The 18174-nt window shown below is 41.0% G+C and overlaps 1 protein-coding gene and 1 long non-coding RNA gene across 3 annotated transcripts in view; one reads left to right on the forward strand and one right to left on the reverse strand.

Annotated features, from left to right (window-relative positions):
- Positions 1 to 1466: 1466 nt before the first annotated feature.
- LOC138067653 (uncharacterized) lies at positions 1467 to 7655 on the reverse strand. Its single transcript, XR_011141936.1, has 3 exons — positions 7024 to 7655; positions 3994 to 4094; positions 1467 to 2537 (listed from the first exon to the last, which is right to left on the reverse strand). It is a non-coding gene; the product is annotated as an uncharacterized lncRNA (long non-coding RNA).
- Positions 6357 to 18174, forward strand: part of RBMS1 (RNA binding motif single stranded interacting protein 1) — a 153615-nt gene continuing 141797 nt past the window's right edge. The window contains exon 1 of one of the 2 annotated variants that reach the window (XM_068948795.1): positions 6357 to 6720. In XM_068948795.1, coding sequence (XP_068804896.1) covers positions 6646 to 6720 — 75 coding nt within the window. In that variant the 5' untranslated portion in view covers positions 6357 to 6645. The remainder of the gene's footprint in view (positions 6721 to 18174) is intronic. The other variant, XM_068948800.1, reaches the window with a different exon arrangement.

An 18174-nucleotide genomic window follows, 5' to 3' on the forward strand; every position in this document is an offset into this window, starting at 1 on the left:
GCACTGCAGTCCTTTGGTGAGCAAGATGTTTCCGCTGAGAGAAGGGAATCAAGTACTGACAGTCATCTATGGAGGAACATAATTTAAAGGGTTTGGTTTGTGCAGCAAAGGATTTTTTTTTTTAGTTTATGAAAATGCTTTATTATCTGATTCTATTAAATTACAAATTTAAGATGTCAGCAAAGGTTGAACTTGATATCTGAAAAGGCAAAAAAGCCTATGGTCTTTGGCTTTGGCATTTTAGCCTTGTTTCTTAAGGAAATAAGGCTTATACAATGGTTCTGTCTGTTCACCATTTCCTTCTTCATCCCTTACCTCATTATAACTTTTGAAGCTTTTGGGCAATTTCAATCAAATGTGATGATGCAGCAGAGATGTCATGGATAGAAGATTCCTAAAAGTTTCATGAAAATCAGTAGCTGAGAAAAGGTAAGAAACTTGGTGTTCATCCTGAGATAGAGGGGGCAGGGGGAGTTGAGCCTGTGTTTTTTGGCCAGACAGCAGCCTGCTGGCCAGTAAGCACTACAATAACTCCAAATTAGCCAACCCGTTCAGCCTTCTACACAGCCAACAAGGGCTGGGGGAGCTGAAGGTATCACTGTGGGTGACGGAAGTGGTGTCTGAGATGTGAGAAAGGGTTGTTCGATATTTCATAAGCTGCTGTGCTTAGAGTGGAAGGCTGGCATTTCGTAGTTGGAAACAGTTTTATTACATAAACAGGAAAATTTAGGAACGTTTTAGACTAGAAGCCAAAAGGATGTATCCTTCACCTTTTAGTCAGAACTTACTTAAGATATGCCTAAAGACAATACAAAGTATTCCTAAAGCCTGTAGAAACAAGATGTCTATTGTCTATGCTTATTAAACTGTTTTAACTTTTATTTGCATGGGAGAAAATGTTTGCTCTGAAGCACCCATATATATTTAAAATCAACAGTTTGAATTCAATCGGGACCAACCACAGACAGTTAGTCAAACTGATAAAAAGAAACCCACAACAATTATTACTATGCTGCACCCAAAGCAGGCCAGGCTTAATGTTTTCTGTATGTGTTAGATGAATGGTGTATGCCAAAGGATGGCAAATATTGCCCTGAAACTAAGAAGGGGTTGAAAAAGGACTGTTGTAATGAAAGAATCAAAGCTGGCCAATATTTTATGGAGGCACAATTATTCTCTTCCTTATTTATCTGCATGCACAGTGGAGATGGTATTGCTAGAGAGACTCCATGGCAGCTAGGAACTGCATGAATGGAGGATGCTGATAAATAATGTATAAACAGTAGTTGAATTGTTAACTATCTCCGCCCTAGGGTGAATATACTCCTAGAATACTGCTGATTTTTGCTGTCAGTGAGGAGAGAAAAGGATTTAATACAAAGTACATCTATTAAATAGGTATATAGAGTAAGACCAACAAGAGGTGCCTTACTGGTTTTATGAAAAATTAAAAAAAAATAATTGTTGATACTGCATGATATTTTTATTGGCTGGCTGTCTTAGCAGAAGAGAAAACTGGAATATAGAAAGCATAGAAAATATGATGCTTATGTGGGAAAGAATTCTCTCAGGCCTGTATAAAAATGAAAAAAGGTTATTGCTGGCAATCAACGTAACTAAATTGGTGGTGGCAAGTTGAGCTGCAGTCCAGCTGCATCCGTTGTTGACATCCGTTGCCAATGACGAGAGCATTGCCTGGTGCACCTGAAACTTCATGAGAGGGGAAGCCCTAACGCAGGAGAAGTATGTTAAATACTAATATGTTAGTACCACTTAGATACGTCAGTTGGACAATCCTAGAATAGTGTATAGCCTTGTATACTTTACAAAACTGAATTACAACTGAGTGCAGCTGTCAGAAGCAGCTGAACCAGTGCAGACTGTGGCTCAGCTGTAAGGACAAACAAGGGCACACCACATTCAGCAGTGTTTCAGTGTAATGTTGTTAAACCATGCGAGTTACTGTAAAACTACAGAATTGTAGTCACTCTCTTGAAATAAATATTTAAGAATTTGCTGAACGGGTTAATAGTCACTGAATCTAGAGAGCTGATTTAATTGATGAAAACAATCAAGTGCTTTTCATCTTGGTGGCCTATTAACAATGGTCGTTTATTTAGCCTTTGTGCTTAAGAGTGTGGCCTATTGCGACCTGAATTGAAGGGTCTTTCATTTGTGTTGCAAAGCAGTCAAGGCCATATGATGGGGCTAAGGGTGGCATTACAACAAGCAGATTTTGCAAGTAATTGGAACAGTGTGTGTTAGGGGTGAGGGGAAGAGCAAAGAAGTTATTGGTTGAGAGCTTAAACATAGCAGCATTTTGGTAGCCCTAGTGCCTTGGTTGTTTGAGGTATAAAACAAGTCTTTGGCTTGTTACCTCTGTGAGGGAATTAGAATGCAGTACCCGGCTTCTCCGCACCTGCACGCGGTGCCCTGCCACTGATCCTGTTTGTCCCCCACCTTCACATGAAGTACTGAATTGCGCCGGGCAGATTCCTAGCCAATGATTCGGGTGCCTTGCGTTGCCTGCAGACTGCCTGCGCGGGAGAGACAAAGAACAGCAGAGGGTGAACGTCAGACACAATTTGCAAACTGGGGAAACAAGGCACAGGGCAATTCGGTGACTTGCGTATCCTCTCACACACGTTTTATACCAGAGCTGGTAACTGACAAAGATCTCCCCAGGCTCAAGCTAGTGTCTTAACCACAAAAAAAAAAAAAAAATTGTGTTCAAATCTTCCTGACTGTGTCAAAGTAATAATGACTTCAGCCTAAACATGTCTGTCTCTTTCAGGCCGCACCAGTGCAAAAACCCAAACTGGTGCAGAGTATAGCAGTCCACTTGGTTCCTGGAATGAGGATGGATTAAATGTATTTCATTTCTATTCTATGTTGAATTTGAATTTTTCTGCCTTAGGGTAGAGCTCTTAATGTCTAAGCTAATCTGTAAGGCTACAAGTGATTTTGGACCTTAATTAGAAAATGGGATTTCTCTTCCAACACTCTTAGGGTCAGTGGATAACATGCAATTGGTTTTAACCAAGTTGCCCTAAAACTCCTCTGACATAGCAGCACATACAGTGCTTCTCAGGGTTTTGTAACAGCCCAACTGTGTTTTCATCATATTTTAATCCGTCTAGACCAAGCCAGTTAGACAATATGATAAGGAAATCACATAAAAATAGGACTTAATATTGTTTCACCACTAGTCAGGGAAATCTGGCCATGGACAAAACTATATTTTAGTGTTTTCCCTAGCATGAAGCATTGTCAGAGCCACACCGTTTGTACTGGTGTGGTCTGGAGGATGTCAGGTTTTAAAGGAGAATCTCTTTCTGTTAGTTTAATGGGCATCTACTAGCCTTCAGGACCCAGTTCCCTGTTTACCTTCCTTCTTAATACTTCGTGTATTGCCTAAATGAGGGAAGCATTTTTAACCTTATGAGTATTTAGTTATGAAGGCAGGCATTAGTATTGCCAGAGAGTGTAGGCAGTTCTTATTTAAAAGTGTTTGTTTGCCCTTGTTATGAACAGAGAATAGCAATTAAAGACAAACATTATCATCCGTATAATAAGTTAAGAAATCAGTCATTTGGTTTAAACTTTGCGTTGCAGTGCCATCCTGTCTGTATTGCACAACTTACATTGATTATTCAGTCAGCTTAGTAATATGAATGCATTAAAAAGATACAAGCCAAGACTGTCCTGAGTGATGCTAAATTACAGTGGTTTTACCTAAGAATTCTTCAGTGATGCTTTCCTAATACAGCAAATGCCTTAAATACTGTTCTTAGAAATCACATCAAATGACTGTATAACTGAGGCTCATGTAAATGATACTAATAAAAATAATTATATTTTCTAACCTCATTTTAATAAAAATTAGCATCATTTGCAAATTCGCATTAATCTTCAGTGGGCTCACTGAACAGTAAAAGTTTGTAACATTAAGTTGCAGGCTTAATTTTTAAATTCACAGTGAAAAATACTAACCTCTTATCAATTTTGAACTTTTTTTCAGTGTCAGCTCTTTGCTGAATAAATCACAGCAGATATTTCAGTGGAAGCAGGTCCATGGTCAGAAATTATTCTGGCTGAAATGAGATGGAACTAATTTTATTCCAACCTTACAGTAGCAGATCATGTTTGGGATTCAGCTTCAGAACGAAAGAATTAGTTTGGTGAAGTTGTCAGCCATTGCAAGGGGTGACTGCAAAGGAACTTGGAGATCAGCTTTGGCTTTTACAGTTGTAATCAAAAACTCTTAGCCAGATTTCATCTTTCATCGCTTCCAGGAGCCGTTGTATGTACATCGTACTCCTCTCCCTGGCAGCTATCAGGCAGTCTCAGGAACTTGACACAACCAAGCTGGAGACTGTTGCAGTTGTACATGCAGGCATGATATAGGCTACGTTTTTCCCTCCTCCCATTTCCTAGAGATTTTTGTCTTCTGGATGCTTCTCTCCCCATTCATGATTGCACAACATCCTTGTGACAGCTACAGTAGTTGTTTACATGAAGATGGATTCTAGGAAAACATTCTTCTATTTCTAGCCAGCTTTAGTACAATTTGTGTTTTCTTTAAAATCTCTCTCATATTTTCTCCTCCTCCTCAAGAAAACCCACACAAAATCAATCCATCAGTTACTCCTCTTTATTTCTTCTTGTCCTTCTTGCCTGTTCTGTTTTTCTCAACAGGAAACTGAGTAACTAAGTTACTACCGGTCACCTGTCAGCTCAGAAGAGGCCAGCACCACATTCTTTCTAGTTCAACCAAGAACTTCAGCAACACATTTCCCCATGAAGCTCAAACTTCATTTCTACTGTCCTCTGATCACATGCATGGTCCTGGAGGCATCTTAGCTTGGGTTGTTTAGATATTATTGCTGCTTGTATGCTTTTTCCACTGCATAAACTTCAGTACAAGTCAACAGAAGGCAGCTGATTTTGGCCATGGCCTTTTAGGCTTTTCCAGATGCACGTTCTTAACTCGCTCAAATATCTGATATTTCTGTCTTGCTCACGTTTTCTCCAGCTTTTTGTCTTTCCCACCTGCAGTTTCCATTGGGATCCAAAAATATTAACATCTCATATCCTTTCTGAGTTCACCCCTTTTTTCTTAGTCATTATAACTATGCGCTAACCTTAAAAAAAAAAAAGAAAACTCCTAGGCATCTTTCCTGGGGAAGAAGCCTTCTCCTAAAGATACAGCAGTCTTTTAATCTGTGTAGCAGGCATATACGCATTTCCTCCACAGAAGAAACTTGTACAGCTAGGTGAGCTGCAGTGTTGTTTTTGTACTTGTCCTCTGCTCAGCTGGAACGTGGATGAATATCTGCAGTCACCTTTCATCCCTCAGCCTGCACTGGGGATTCGTGGCTGCACAAAAGCTGCCTTTGCTATTGCACTGGGAAGCCTGTAAATCCGAAAGTTTTTTAACTCTTCTTGCCACTGTTACCCTGTTTTGCTTGGTTAATGCTAATACACTCAGCAGATTGGTGGACCTTACGTACATGTTTTATTAATAAAAAAACAGTGCCATTGGCCAAAGATGATAGCGATCAGCATGACGAAGAAATGGCATCTGCTTAATGCTTTGAGGGTCAGTTTCTCTTTAGGTAGAAAAGAGATGCTTGTCAGAAGTAAACACATTGGGGAAAGTGTTTTTATTACAAGTATGACAAGTAGCAACAGTGCTGTTCGTTCCTACTCCTAATGTTTGGGAAATGGTCCTTCAGGGAGAAAATATTCCAGTGAAAACAAACTGTAACTCTTATCGACTAGAACAGCAGTGGTTCCTGTTCGAGGAGGAGGTGCACTCAGCACTCCTGGCAAAAGTACAAAGCGAAGGAGGTACGATGGACCGGAGAATTTGGTCTCGTTTTGTGGCCGCTGTTCTGTAAACTGATTTTAGCACTGCAGTCCCTTCCGCTTCTGGCGGATGAACGGACCCTCTACCGCAAGGCGGAACTGAAGCCAATGGAGTTTTCCAAAATTACAGCCAGTCCCTTCCCTAAAGCCTGCGCTCTGCACCACTGCTCTCCTCCGAGCTGCACAAAGAGCGACAGGCGATAACAAAGCACCAGCCGGCTAATTAGGTCAGAGCCGAGCGGCGTGCGGGCAGGGCCGCCGCAGCCCGCAGCCCTCCGCCCGCGGCGCCGCAGCATGCGGACCCCGCGCCCGGCGCCGCCCGGGGCGCAGAGCCGCCCCTCCGCCCGGCGCGGGGCTGCCCGGCGCCGCCGGCCGCTGGCGCTCGCACCGGGCGCCGAGCGGGGCTAAGCGCCGCCCCTCGCCCCCCCGCCGCCCGCCAGCCCTGCCCCGCCGCCTGGCACCGCCGCCGCCGCCGCCCCGAGCGCTCCCCGCGCCGCCGCTCGCCAGCCGGCCCGCCGCCGCCGCCGCCGCCGCTCCGCCAGCCGGCCCCGGCCCCGGCCGGGCGGGGACTTGGCAGGAACTCCCGGCGAGAGCGCCTGCCCCCGCTGCCCGCCGCCGCTCCGCTGCGGCTTTTGGGTGGAGGAGGAAGGTCTGGGCTCGGCCGAGGAGCAGCAGCCAGAGAGGAAGAGGCAGGAGGGAGAGAGACGGAGAGGCGGCTGGAGCCCCCTGAAGTGCCCCCCCCATCCCTGCACTGCAGGCTACATTTCCAGCTTCATGGGCAAAGTGTGGAAGCAGCAGATGTACCCCCAGTACACCACCTACTACTACCCCCAGTATCTGCAGGCGAAGGTAGGCGACGGCGCGGCGCGGCGGGGCTGCGGCTGGCCCCGGCCCCGCTCCAGGGCGGCTGAGCCGGCGCCGGGGCCGGGCGGGGGCTCCGCGGCGCGGGCAGCGGCCTGGGGGAGGCGGTCAGGTTACACCGGGGGACGGAGACAGGAAAGAGCCGGCGGCCCCTTCCTGCCTGCCGCCGCCCCGGGGCGCGCTGGGGAGCCCCGGGCCGCCCCCTGCGCGCCGCCGGCTCCCGCCGCCCTCCCCTTCCCTCTCCTCCCCTCCCCTCCCCTTCCCCCGCGCTCCCTTCTTCCCGTCTCCGACCTGGCTCCCGGCGAGCAGTCCCTCCTCTTCCCCAGGGCTCTCGGCTTTTCTCCTCCTTCCCCACCACGTCCTCGGCCACCCCGCTGCGAAGCGCAGCTCTGCGGAGCCCGCCGGGCCCCGCTCCTGCTTTCTTCACCCTTGACGGGCTCGGTGAAGGCAGGAAAGCGAGCCAAACTTTAGCCGGCAGCCCCCAAACTGATGCTCTCCGCGAGGGATAGTTGCACTTTCAGCTGGGGCAGGGGTACTTCGATGTCCTGGGGGGTGGCAGGACACGCTTATTTCTGTGAGGATGATGGAGGTGGTTGTAATTCCACTTAAAAACGGACGCCGGCGAGGCTGGCTGGGCTCAGATGGATCCTCATTGTCTGTGGAGTTGGACCTTTGCAAGCAATCATCTCACAGTTTACAAACCGAATTAAAAACGCATTAAGGCCCCAGCCCCTGATGTTTAATGTTCTGCATGGCTAGCTGTTGTTTGCAGGAAAATTGATTTTAGTTGTTCGTGGTGCGGCTGCTCCTGTATCTCCAGCTTTTCTCCAGCCTTTTTTTTTTTTTTCCCCTCCCTCTCTCCTTTGAGTCTGTAAGGGCAGCAAGTCCCACTGCTCTAGAAGCATCATACTGCAAACTGGCAGATGCAGAGGTGGTTGCATCAGCTGTCTGGAACATTTAGCATAAGCCTCTCCAACCAGCAGTGTCACTCCCCACACAAAGCAAAACAGACCCATATGCGACTTCAATGCGTGAACTTTTTTTTGAGGTTATAATTGTTTTATTTTATCTTTTGCTATTGAAGTGTCCTGGTTGCGTAGCAATAACGGAACAAGAATTTCTTTCTCTTAATCTGCAAACTTGATAGCCTCTCCTGCTAATTATGTCCTGTGTTACAACACTGTGAAATGTATTTTATATTGTTTGGCTGAAAAATAAATGCAGTTTGACAGTCATGAGAGGTTTTATAAGTCAGCAATGAGGAGGCTTAGAAATTTGGTTTCATATAGACAGAAATTGATAGAAATATGATCAAGATCTTTAGGTGTTATGAAACAGCTGATTTTCTCTTAAATGGGTAATTGACCTCTGGGTAAATAGTACTGTAGTTATTTAAAGATTATGCTGCAGAGTAGTCACTTTAGTACTCTTTAATGCATTATTTTTAAGAAAGATACAACACTGAATGGATAGCCTTTTGCATCACTTAACACGTCTATATAAATACTCTCAGGTGAAAAAAAATCTTAGTAAGTTATAAATCAAGTACATAGCATTGAATATATATGTATATGTATATATGTGTGTGTGTGTGTATGTATGTATAAAGCAATGTCACGTGGCCTTTTTGCCCTGTAAATAATTGAAGAGGGAGATAAACTGTAACAGCTTACGTAGTTACTAGGATATGATCCTAGAAATCCATGACCCTATGAGAGAGCTTGATGGACCATCTTCTGAAAATGTATTTCCTGTACAGATAATTTAATATTGATTTGTGTTACAGTCAATGACATCTTCAAAACATCTTGCAGTCTTTGCTGTAAAATTATACAGCCTGAAATTACATTACTTTGTTTCAGCAGAGAGAGCACACAGCCATTTGACCTACACAAGTGAAATCAAATATCTGGTGATTTAGTGAAAGTTTCCTGTTCTGAGACATGTTGATTTTAGCAGAGAAATAGAAGAAAAAAGTAGCTCCTTATTGTAAATAAAAGGGCCAATAACTGTAAGTTTCAGTATTCAAGCATGCAGAATTCAGTAGTATATGTGGTCTTCTCGTTATGAATCCTGTCCGAACATGTAGAGAATAAGTTTAATTCATAATTTTCAGTTTTTCTGTAGTTTGGGCTCTAAAACCAACTGTCATCCACTACATTAAATTTTTCAGTAATTCAGGGGAAATCTTTTGTTTTTTATCAAACAAAAATTGTGATAGAATTGAATAGCCTTTGTTGAATGTATGGTGGGTGGTGGTACGTGATTACAGTGAGCAAAGTAAGAGATTTGGAAACTAGAGCTTTTTGTTTCACATATTGTCCTTATTTAAGTAATAATGGAAAATATGCTGACTAATAAACTGCAAATCGATAATTTGGAGATGACAGGAAGTAGTTCAAGGTGTTTTTTTTGTAGAGAGCTCAAAAATGTTCATTAGAAATTGCATGCGTTCCTGATGGCTCTATAGGGCGAAATGCTGATAATGTCAACTACTTTAATTGCTACAAAAATATATTATACGTTTTAAAAACAGATTTTTGTGTTTATCTGTTATGATCTCCACGATCTTACTCATGAAGCATTCACGCCGTTTCAGTAGTACGTTCTGGGAGGGAACCTAAACATTTGCTGTGATTCAGTGCCCCGCCCCCTCGTCCTAAGGAGTTCAGCGCCAAAAGAGAGTAGAGAAACCATGGATTTAAATGAAAGGGACAAAATAAACATGGAGATAAGGTGTAAGGCTTTTAGAAAAATCTTTGTGGCATTGAAAATAGAAAGTTTGAAATAGCTTCAGGTTGAAGCTTGTAAAAACCTTTTGTGTTTTCTAGGCAGCCACAGCTTTTTACTCTGGCAAATTACATGTTTGACATATCCATTAAATCTTTTGCACCTTTTAAGAAATATATGTTTTATGACAGCTCTGTATCACAAGATTGTTTGATGTATCAGAGAGCATCATCAAAATATTTTTGAGTTCAGTGGATGTTTCTAAACATTTAGATTCCTTCCTTAAAAGAGTTTTTCTGTACCTTTGCTTTTCAAATTTCAGTTTCGTTGTCCTTCATTTCCTTACTTAACATTTTATTTGTAATGAAGAGATTCTGTACTTCAAAATTTTAGAAAATAATGTTAATTAAGATAATATGTTTTGCTAATACTTAAAGGCCTCTTTGAGCAGGAATTAAATCTCACTGTGCCAAGCAAAGTATTATAACATTTAGCAAAATAGTTCAATTACACATAAACAAGTACAAATGTATATATGCATTATTAGGCCAAAACATGTTTGCTTTAGTTGAGTAAGAAATAGAAGTGAAATTATGCTTTATTTTCCTTTTACTAAATATCAAATGGAATTCAGGGGCACTCTATAGAATGATTTACAAACGAATTGTGGTAACCAGCTATGCTGTTGATTTTTTTCTTAGGACCATAATCTGACAATACAACTGTCTAATCTTATTGATAGGTTTTTGTATCATAGAGGAAATTTGTGTACATAAAAGTGAGTTAGTAAACTGTAACATTTCCTATAGATATCATGTTTTATTTAAAATCTAAATGCCTTATAGTAACAGATAATATTTATATGATAGTTGAATCCTATTTCATTCGTATAGTATTGGGTTACAACCACTCAAAGGCAATGAACTCTCAAAGTGAATTTTTGCCAAATTACTTTGTAGTGTGCTGTTAACTGTGTGACTTGGTGGCTGCAAAATTAGCATCCTGGCAGCTGTGAAAGGAACTAATATCTCTAGATTGCATAGGTTTTAGAAAGGACTATAGATTGATGCTAACTTGTAGTGAGCAGATGGGTTTTACTATCAAAAACTTATTTTCAGGCTGATGACAGCAAACATTGAAATGGGAGATTTTTACTGAAGCCTGCTTTGCTGATGGCAAAGTAAGTAGGAAATCTGCCGAAATGGAAGTTACTGTAGTGTTAAACAAAGCAGATCCGAAACTTTCTTGTTAGGGGACAATGGATAATCCATGGTATAGTATTCTGTGTGTTATGTTAAATACAGTGATGTAGAAGCTTCTTGTTTAGATACTTCTACTGCAGAAGCTGTCGAACCTGCTCGTGGTGGGCTGCTAATGGGGTGCCTTTGCCTCTGCACTTGTGGCATTCTGTCCTCAGCACAGATCTACTGCCCTTTGAAAAGTGTTGCTAGCTTATGACCTGATTTTAATCAGAGTAAATGATTACTAATTCTAATCAGTTTAGTTGGATTTATTCCGTATTCACTGCGTCTACAAAATCTTTACATGTTGGCAGGCAAGTCAAGTTTCTAGTAATACAGCGTACGCATGTATGTGCTCATAAGATTTTATAGAAATAATTTGCATGACTTCTTCGTGAGAGAAGTTATATTAATTGGCCATAATTCTGAATCTCTCTGGTCCTGGACTAGGCTTGGAAATCCATTAAAAGCATGGGTTAGCTGCAGGCAAACTTTTTGTCTCTGCGCAGTTACCTGATCCTGTTAGCCTCATTAGCCTCCTGAACGTGTTCACTCCTGTTCCCGCAAGGCCAGGATTTTATTGTGCCCCGTAGGTGTAACTATCCAAAGAATTCCTTCCAAAAGTGTTTCACCTTGTGGAAGGGAAAGAAGTGCAAAGTCTATGAACTTTGAAGAAATATTTGAGGCTCCTGGCGATAAGGTGATCCATCCAGCTCTATAAAGTAATCTTGAGGGATATAAAAAATAGAGAAATGAAGAGTATTCTCTAGAAACAGCATTTTCTCTTCTCCCAAACCTCCTCAGTCCAGACTTGGGAGGGCCTATTTTCATCCATCCAACCGACAGGCCAATGACTTTTTAGGTTCACCACTTTTACATAATTTTCTGGTTTTATGCAAATTTCTGTTGCAACAAAAATTCGAAGATATAGTTGCATTATGTAATTGTTCCAACTAGCTTATTTTGAGTGGGAAATCTCTCTCCTTGTCACAGTTAAAACTGCTCTTAACTTTTTAAGTTTTGTTTTGGGTAGCTTGCTAAGAACATGAAATAGGTTCTTCAGAACTCATTTCTAGAGTAATTCCTGTATTTGCAAAAGTTGAAGCCTTTCTAGAAATGGGTAAGGTCAGCCACAGTACAAGTATGCAAAGATCATACAAAGCTTTGCAAATGTTTGTCATCTTTGCCTTGAAATACTTGTTTTGCCTTGAATTATTCTGTATCAGAGCTTCTCTTGAGAAGTCCTATCAGATAGCCCAGTGGGTAAATACACATTAGAAAGAGGATGTAACTGGATACGTTGTTAATACTTGTGACCTGAGGAATGTTCCAGCCCAGGGAATCCACACTGGGAGCGCAGCATTGTTTGGCAGAATCAGGAAGAACACAGGTTAATGTGTCGTTCGTCACTGTTGTAGCTATATAAATCACTCGGATGACGCTACAAGTACGTGAAACATAGAAACACTTCACTGTAGCTTCATCTTGAAGACTGGGTTCATTGAAGTCAACATGAGTTTTGCCCTTGATTTCAGAGGAACAACATTTGATTCACTAGAAACTTGATTCATGCTTGAGATATACTGACTGTGCTTAGTTTGCAGGTGATTCACAGTGACATGATATTCATAACCTTCACTGTGCTGGACGAGCAGAAGTTGGGCAGTGCAACCAGACTGTAAGTGGATTGAGCAGATAGGGGCTGTAGTCAGGGAAAAGTGGCGATGGCATCCATAAGATGTGTTGATTTTGTATTTTTTCTAGGGAATCTTTTTAAAAGGAGGTTTCAAAAAGCCATGGCTTCTGATCATTTCTGGAATGTCTTTGGAAGGAAGAATGGTATAAATATACTTGCACTCAGACTGAATTTGCAAGTGACAGTGGAAAAAATATTTTCCTCACATCATTAACCGTAGAAATGACAGATTCTTAGCTGTGTAATTTCTAGAAGTTTGAGCCTAAACTCATCCCTGGAGTACACTGGGCTTCATTTGATACTGAATGATTGGCCTCATTTAACAAACGTCTGCAAAATCTTGGTCCTTCTTGATTCAGTGGTAACTTCATGGCGGGTGTATGAGTCAGGTCCTGACTCTAATGGTATCACGGGATCGACTTTTACACCAAGGTGATAAACCAATATATGGTTTGTCAAGGCTTGACAAAATCCAGTGTGCTGTTTTCCTTTGGTGTTTGATTGTTTATTGCCCAAATACTTGCTATATTCTAAAACTCTTTAAATCAAATTTTCAGTGATCTAGCTGTGTGAAGTTTACATCCAGTAGGCAGGCAATGACCCTAAGACACCAGAATTATATAATATATCTGATTTGTATTAGCATATTTTCTGGCTTTACTTTCAAAGTAGTATCCCAAGATAGTCATGAAAAGTGTCCAATAAGTTTCTGATGGGAGACGTTAATCTTCTGTGAATAAAATAGTTCTTTAAAAGTACATCTTCCTTCACAACTGTACTGTTACTCTCTGTAACAACTGTCGTTTTTTTCATGAACCAGAGTTGAGTATGCTTTTTAGATCCTTACCCTTATATGTAAAGGGAGCAAAGTGCAAAGTACCGCACTTCTATTTAGAGCATAAAATTTCAGGTCTCAATCTCAATGATGACATATTCCTAGAGTAAATTTCAAAGTTTCCACTAAATGTTGAAGAAACAAAGGAAAGAGAGGCAAAATTATTGAAACTTTCAAGTGGAGAACAACATGCTAAAGCATTATTTTCTAAATCTGTTATTCAATAAAACAATACATTTCAGAAGGATACCTATTTAGGATATACCACAGTGCATCCAAACAAAACTTGGACAGAATTTTTAAGCTGCTTTAAAATCCATTCTTTGCTATCAGTGTTGATAGTAGACCCCTCACTGTTACTCAGAAAGGTAGTTGATGCTGCTAATCCAGTGCTCCTCGTGAAGGACACTTCGTTGTGATAGCAATAAAGAAGTCTAAACAAAGACATAGTAACAATCTGGAAAATACAGCTTGGTACAGTTGCATATTTCAAATTCAGTCTGCCAAGTAGTCATAATCAAGAACTAATAACACAGTAACTTAAAAAATAAATAGTTTTTCATGAAACTATGTTGCTGGTTTGAGAAATAATCCTTTCAAGGTATATGCTGAGATTTAGCCAAAAGTATGCTACATAATGATACATACTCATTTTTGATTGTATTGTATGCTTGTTTTATGTCCTAGGCAAAGTAGTGATCATGTAACTGTTCCCAGTGTAAAAGCACCTGCTTAGTTAAACAAGTGAAAAATGCTGGAAAAATATGCTGATAAAAATTTGTTTTATCTGAGTTTAATTCATTTCAGTCAGAACACCACACACAACCAATTCAAGACATGTTTTCTGTCGTCAATAGGTGATAATTATTACCTGACTTCATGCACTTTTTCAGTCTGTCTTGGTTGTAAACATTGAGATCTGCCTTTAAATCTAATTACATTAAATTCTAAGCTGAATTATATTATCTCATAATTGGGAGAGGCTAAGAGCCTGGACGTGGATATAGTTAGGTACCTCGGCTCACTTGCTTCATGGTGGCTTTGGAAGCCATCGTATTCTTGTGATGTTTCTGGGCCCCTAAGAATACATTTGATCTCAGTTGCTCTGACTTGATGAAATCATTAAACAAAATATATTTCAGGTAAACTTCTGGAATCTTGATGTACACGCAAGTCCTGTGATGATAGGTTTCAAAATCATTTCAGCTAGATAAACAGAGCTCACTGATGCTAAGTGCAACTCAGAATGCTCAGTGCCTCGTCAGTGCATCGAGCGCCAGCTATCGATCTTCCATGCAGAGGCAGAGTGAATGGGCTGTACTCGGTGGATTTTACTACAGGTTAAGAACTGAATTCCCTTGCTTGTCTCTTGGCAACACACCCTAACACAATTTCTATAGCACTTTATAGGCTGTGGTAATATCTGTGACCTCTTCTATCCCTCAGGCCATAGCTACATAATCGCTTTAATTTTGCCAAAGTATGCACAGCAGCCAAAACGTGCAGTCTTGTCTGCCCCATTGCCCCCAGCAGCTCATTCCTGTCCCTTCCCGTGTGCTGGCACTAGCATTCATACGATCAGTCCGTGAACTGAGTTGAGAGACCAGCATGGCTGAAAACTAACCCCCAAACCTCCGAATGTGATATGTTTTTACAGAGGGGCAACCAATGAGATACCTAAGGAGTCTGAGATTTGCTTAGCTGTAAGTGAAGTTGTTCCTGAGAAAAGTACACCCTCTTGGGTATCACTTTTGTCCAATAAAATGAACTTATCTAAATAAAAGGTTTTCCATGCCCTTGGCAGAAATCATGAAAGAGCCAAGCTGAAGGAAGATACAACATAGCTCTTAGGTTACCAAAATCTGTTGATTGTGTATAAATGCAGATAACTGATAGCATCCATTTTCTATGATTCTATCGGCATTTTCTATGATTTTACTTCTCTTTTATTATTTTAAATTGTGTTTAAATGTGTGAAGCACAATTTAAATTTTACTATTTTAAATTACTGGTGCACTAAGTGTTTAAAAACACTTCTGAGGCTGTCTTTTGTTCTTATGACCAATGTGTGTGGGGAAAAAGTGTGGAATAAGTTACCTTAATACACGCTGAGAGGGCTTAAGTTAGGTACAGGTTTGGGAGGAAAGAACGAAATGCGAATAGGATTTCCAAAGGCCTTGTAGCATAATGTTACAGCTTGCTTTCCGTTTTCAGCATAGTGCAACATTGATATTTTATTTCGTTCTGGGGAAAGAAGGGAGAAGGCTGGCACTTCAAATTAGCAGCAGCTGCAGAATTAAGACAAGGGTGTTAGTGACTCATTTGGAAAAGTACTAGCTAAAACATTCTGGCTGCAAGAAAAAACATTTAGGAAGGGTTTATGATATAAACTTTGAATTTCATGAATGTGCCTCTGACCTTCTGGTTTCTTCCGGGTAGCTTTTCTGATTAGTGACCATTTGTTTTTGACAATTGCATATTAATGAGGTGAAGAGAGTACTTGTGAATGGGGACATTTCTGACGGGAAACATCTCTGTTAACAGGATCAAAGACTGCAGAATGCCTCTTACCTCTTTTGACTCGGTCAGCTAGCCAAAAATTCAGGTTCTTGAATTGTTCCAGGTAGAAGGAAAAATTGATGGTCATCAGTTGTTTCTTTGATGCAGCTGAGTTATTTACAAAGAATGGTCAAACTTCAGTTTCCCTGAACACAGGAGTCTCGAATCCTAGAAGCAGCAGTTTCTTTGTTCCCATTCCCAAGTTCCTTTCCCCAAATCAGTGTTCCCTTTGTTACGGATCATACACAGGACCATATCCTCAGTGCTTGTTTAGATTGGTCTCTGCTCTTTCCATGTCTGTGTTTGGGTGAGTTTTTTTTTTTCCTTCTCTGATGAGTATGTGTAAATCTCTGTTATACATCTGCAAAGACCTGTCACCCAGTGAATTACTGAGCAGCCTTAATGTTACTCTGAAAAACACAGGAAGGTTACATGTATTTTAGTTTGGAGGAGGCTGCTGTTCTTTACTTGTTTCTATCTTAAAAAAAAAAAAAAAAAAAAAAGAATTCAATGGGATTTGAGCCAAACCATAGCATACTGCCATTTAAGAAGACAAACAGTATTATGGGCTGCATTAGCAAGACTATAGCTGGCAGGTTAAAGGAAGACGTTATTCCTCTCTATTCAGCATTTGTGAGACCATATCTAGAGCACTGTGTCCAGTGGGCAACCTGTTGCAATGCCTGGCTGTCCTCATGGTGAAAAAGTTTTTCCTTATTTCCAATCTGAACCTCTCTCGTTCCAGTTTATGCCCGTGTGTCTCATCCTCACACCACAAACCACTGTGAAGAGCCTTACTCTGTCTTTACTGATAACCTCCTCACAGATATTGGAAAGCTGCTATTAAGTCCCATGAAAGCTTTCTCTTCTCTAGGTTGAACAAGCCCAATTTCCTCAGCTTATTTTCATAGAGCAGGTGCTCCAGCCCCCTGCAGTAGACTCCTCAGGTGCTCCGCTTGTTACTGGCCTCCAGGTAGAGCACAACCCATTAACTACAGTTCTCTGAGCCCGGCCATCCAGTTGGTTTCTTACCCATCTAGTTGTTCACCCATCCAAACTGTAATATCCTTACTTGAATGCAAGAATATTGTGGGAGACAGTGTCAAAACCGTTGCTGATGTCTAGGTGAAAGACATTTGTTTCTCTCCCCTTGTCTACAGATCTGGTAGTTTTATCATAGAAGGCAATGTGCAATAGGATGCAAGACAACGGACATAAGCTATGACGTGAGAAAATTCTAACTAGATGTGAGGAAAACCTTTTTTACTCTGAGGGCGTCCAAGCACTTGAGCAGGTGCCCAGAGAGGCAGTGGAATCTCCGCCCTTGGAGGTTATATCTCATCTGGGCAACCTCTCCGTGAGCAACCCGATCTAGGCGAATCTGCTTTCAGAGGGAAGCTGCACTAGGTGACCTCCAGAGGTCCCTTCCAACCTAAATTAATCTGTGATTCTATAAGTTAGACCCTGATAACTGTATCAATAGATTAAGAGACTCTAAAGTATCTGTTATAATTCCTCCTGTGTTTCATCATTGTGAGCTGTGATATGGCATTTGTAAGAGAAAGATACAGAAGAGATTCCCTTTTTCTGTTTGACAGCATATGCAGTCTAGAAATACGCAAATGACATTTCAATAATCTCTTCAGCATGTGAATTCCCTTATCCCATTTAAGCAAATATCTTGTTTAAGCTACTTAAAATTTAAGAATTAGGTTTGTCTGTTTGTTTTCCTCCTGGCACAGCATTATAGTACTACAAAACTATGCTGCAAATTGAGACAGACATGTACATTCTCCTACCAAATTGCTTCTTTGGGCTGACATTTCCTGCTCTTGCACCAGATATGATTTTTTTTGATAAGTTTTTTGTCTTGGACGTGGATTAAAAATTAAATAAAACAATAATTAACCCCAAACTAAATTAAATTTCATTTGGGGCCTGTTGTTTGGGGCAGCCAGTTGTTTAATAAAATTAATTAAACAACAGTAACCCCTCCCCCCCAAGCACCCCGCAGCTGTAGTTGGCAGCCAGATTGATGATTAGAAAAAAAATTTAGAACCCACCAAATGTCAATTTATTTCTTCACTGCTAACTAAATAATTAGATTGTGTTTGTTCATTAATTCTGAAAATCAGGTTTCTTACCAGGTGCCAGAATGTGTATTTAGGTACCTGAGATGGGATAATGTTGTCTTTAAGATGACTTCCTCATAGCCAGAAAGTTTCAGAGTCAGCAGAATTGTCCACTGACTCCAGGTCATTATCACAGAAATGAAATTACCTAATTGAACATTTCTTTACTTCTTTTTTTTTTAATCCTAGAATGTGTACTTTGATGGTGACTGAACATAAATAAAAGTGAAGATGTTTACAAAAGCCTAT

Source organism: Struthio camelus, chromosome 6 (assembly GCF_040807025.1).
Source record: "Struthio camelus isolate bStrCam1 chromosome 6, bStrCam1.hap1, whole genome shotgun sequence".
Lineage (NCBI taxonomy): Eukaryota > Metazoa > Chordata > Aves > Struthioniformes > Struthionidae > Struthio > Struthio camelus.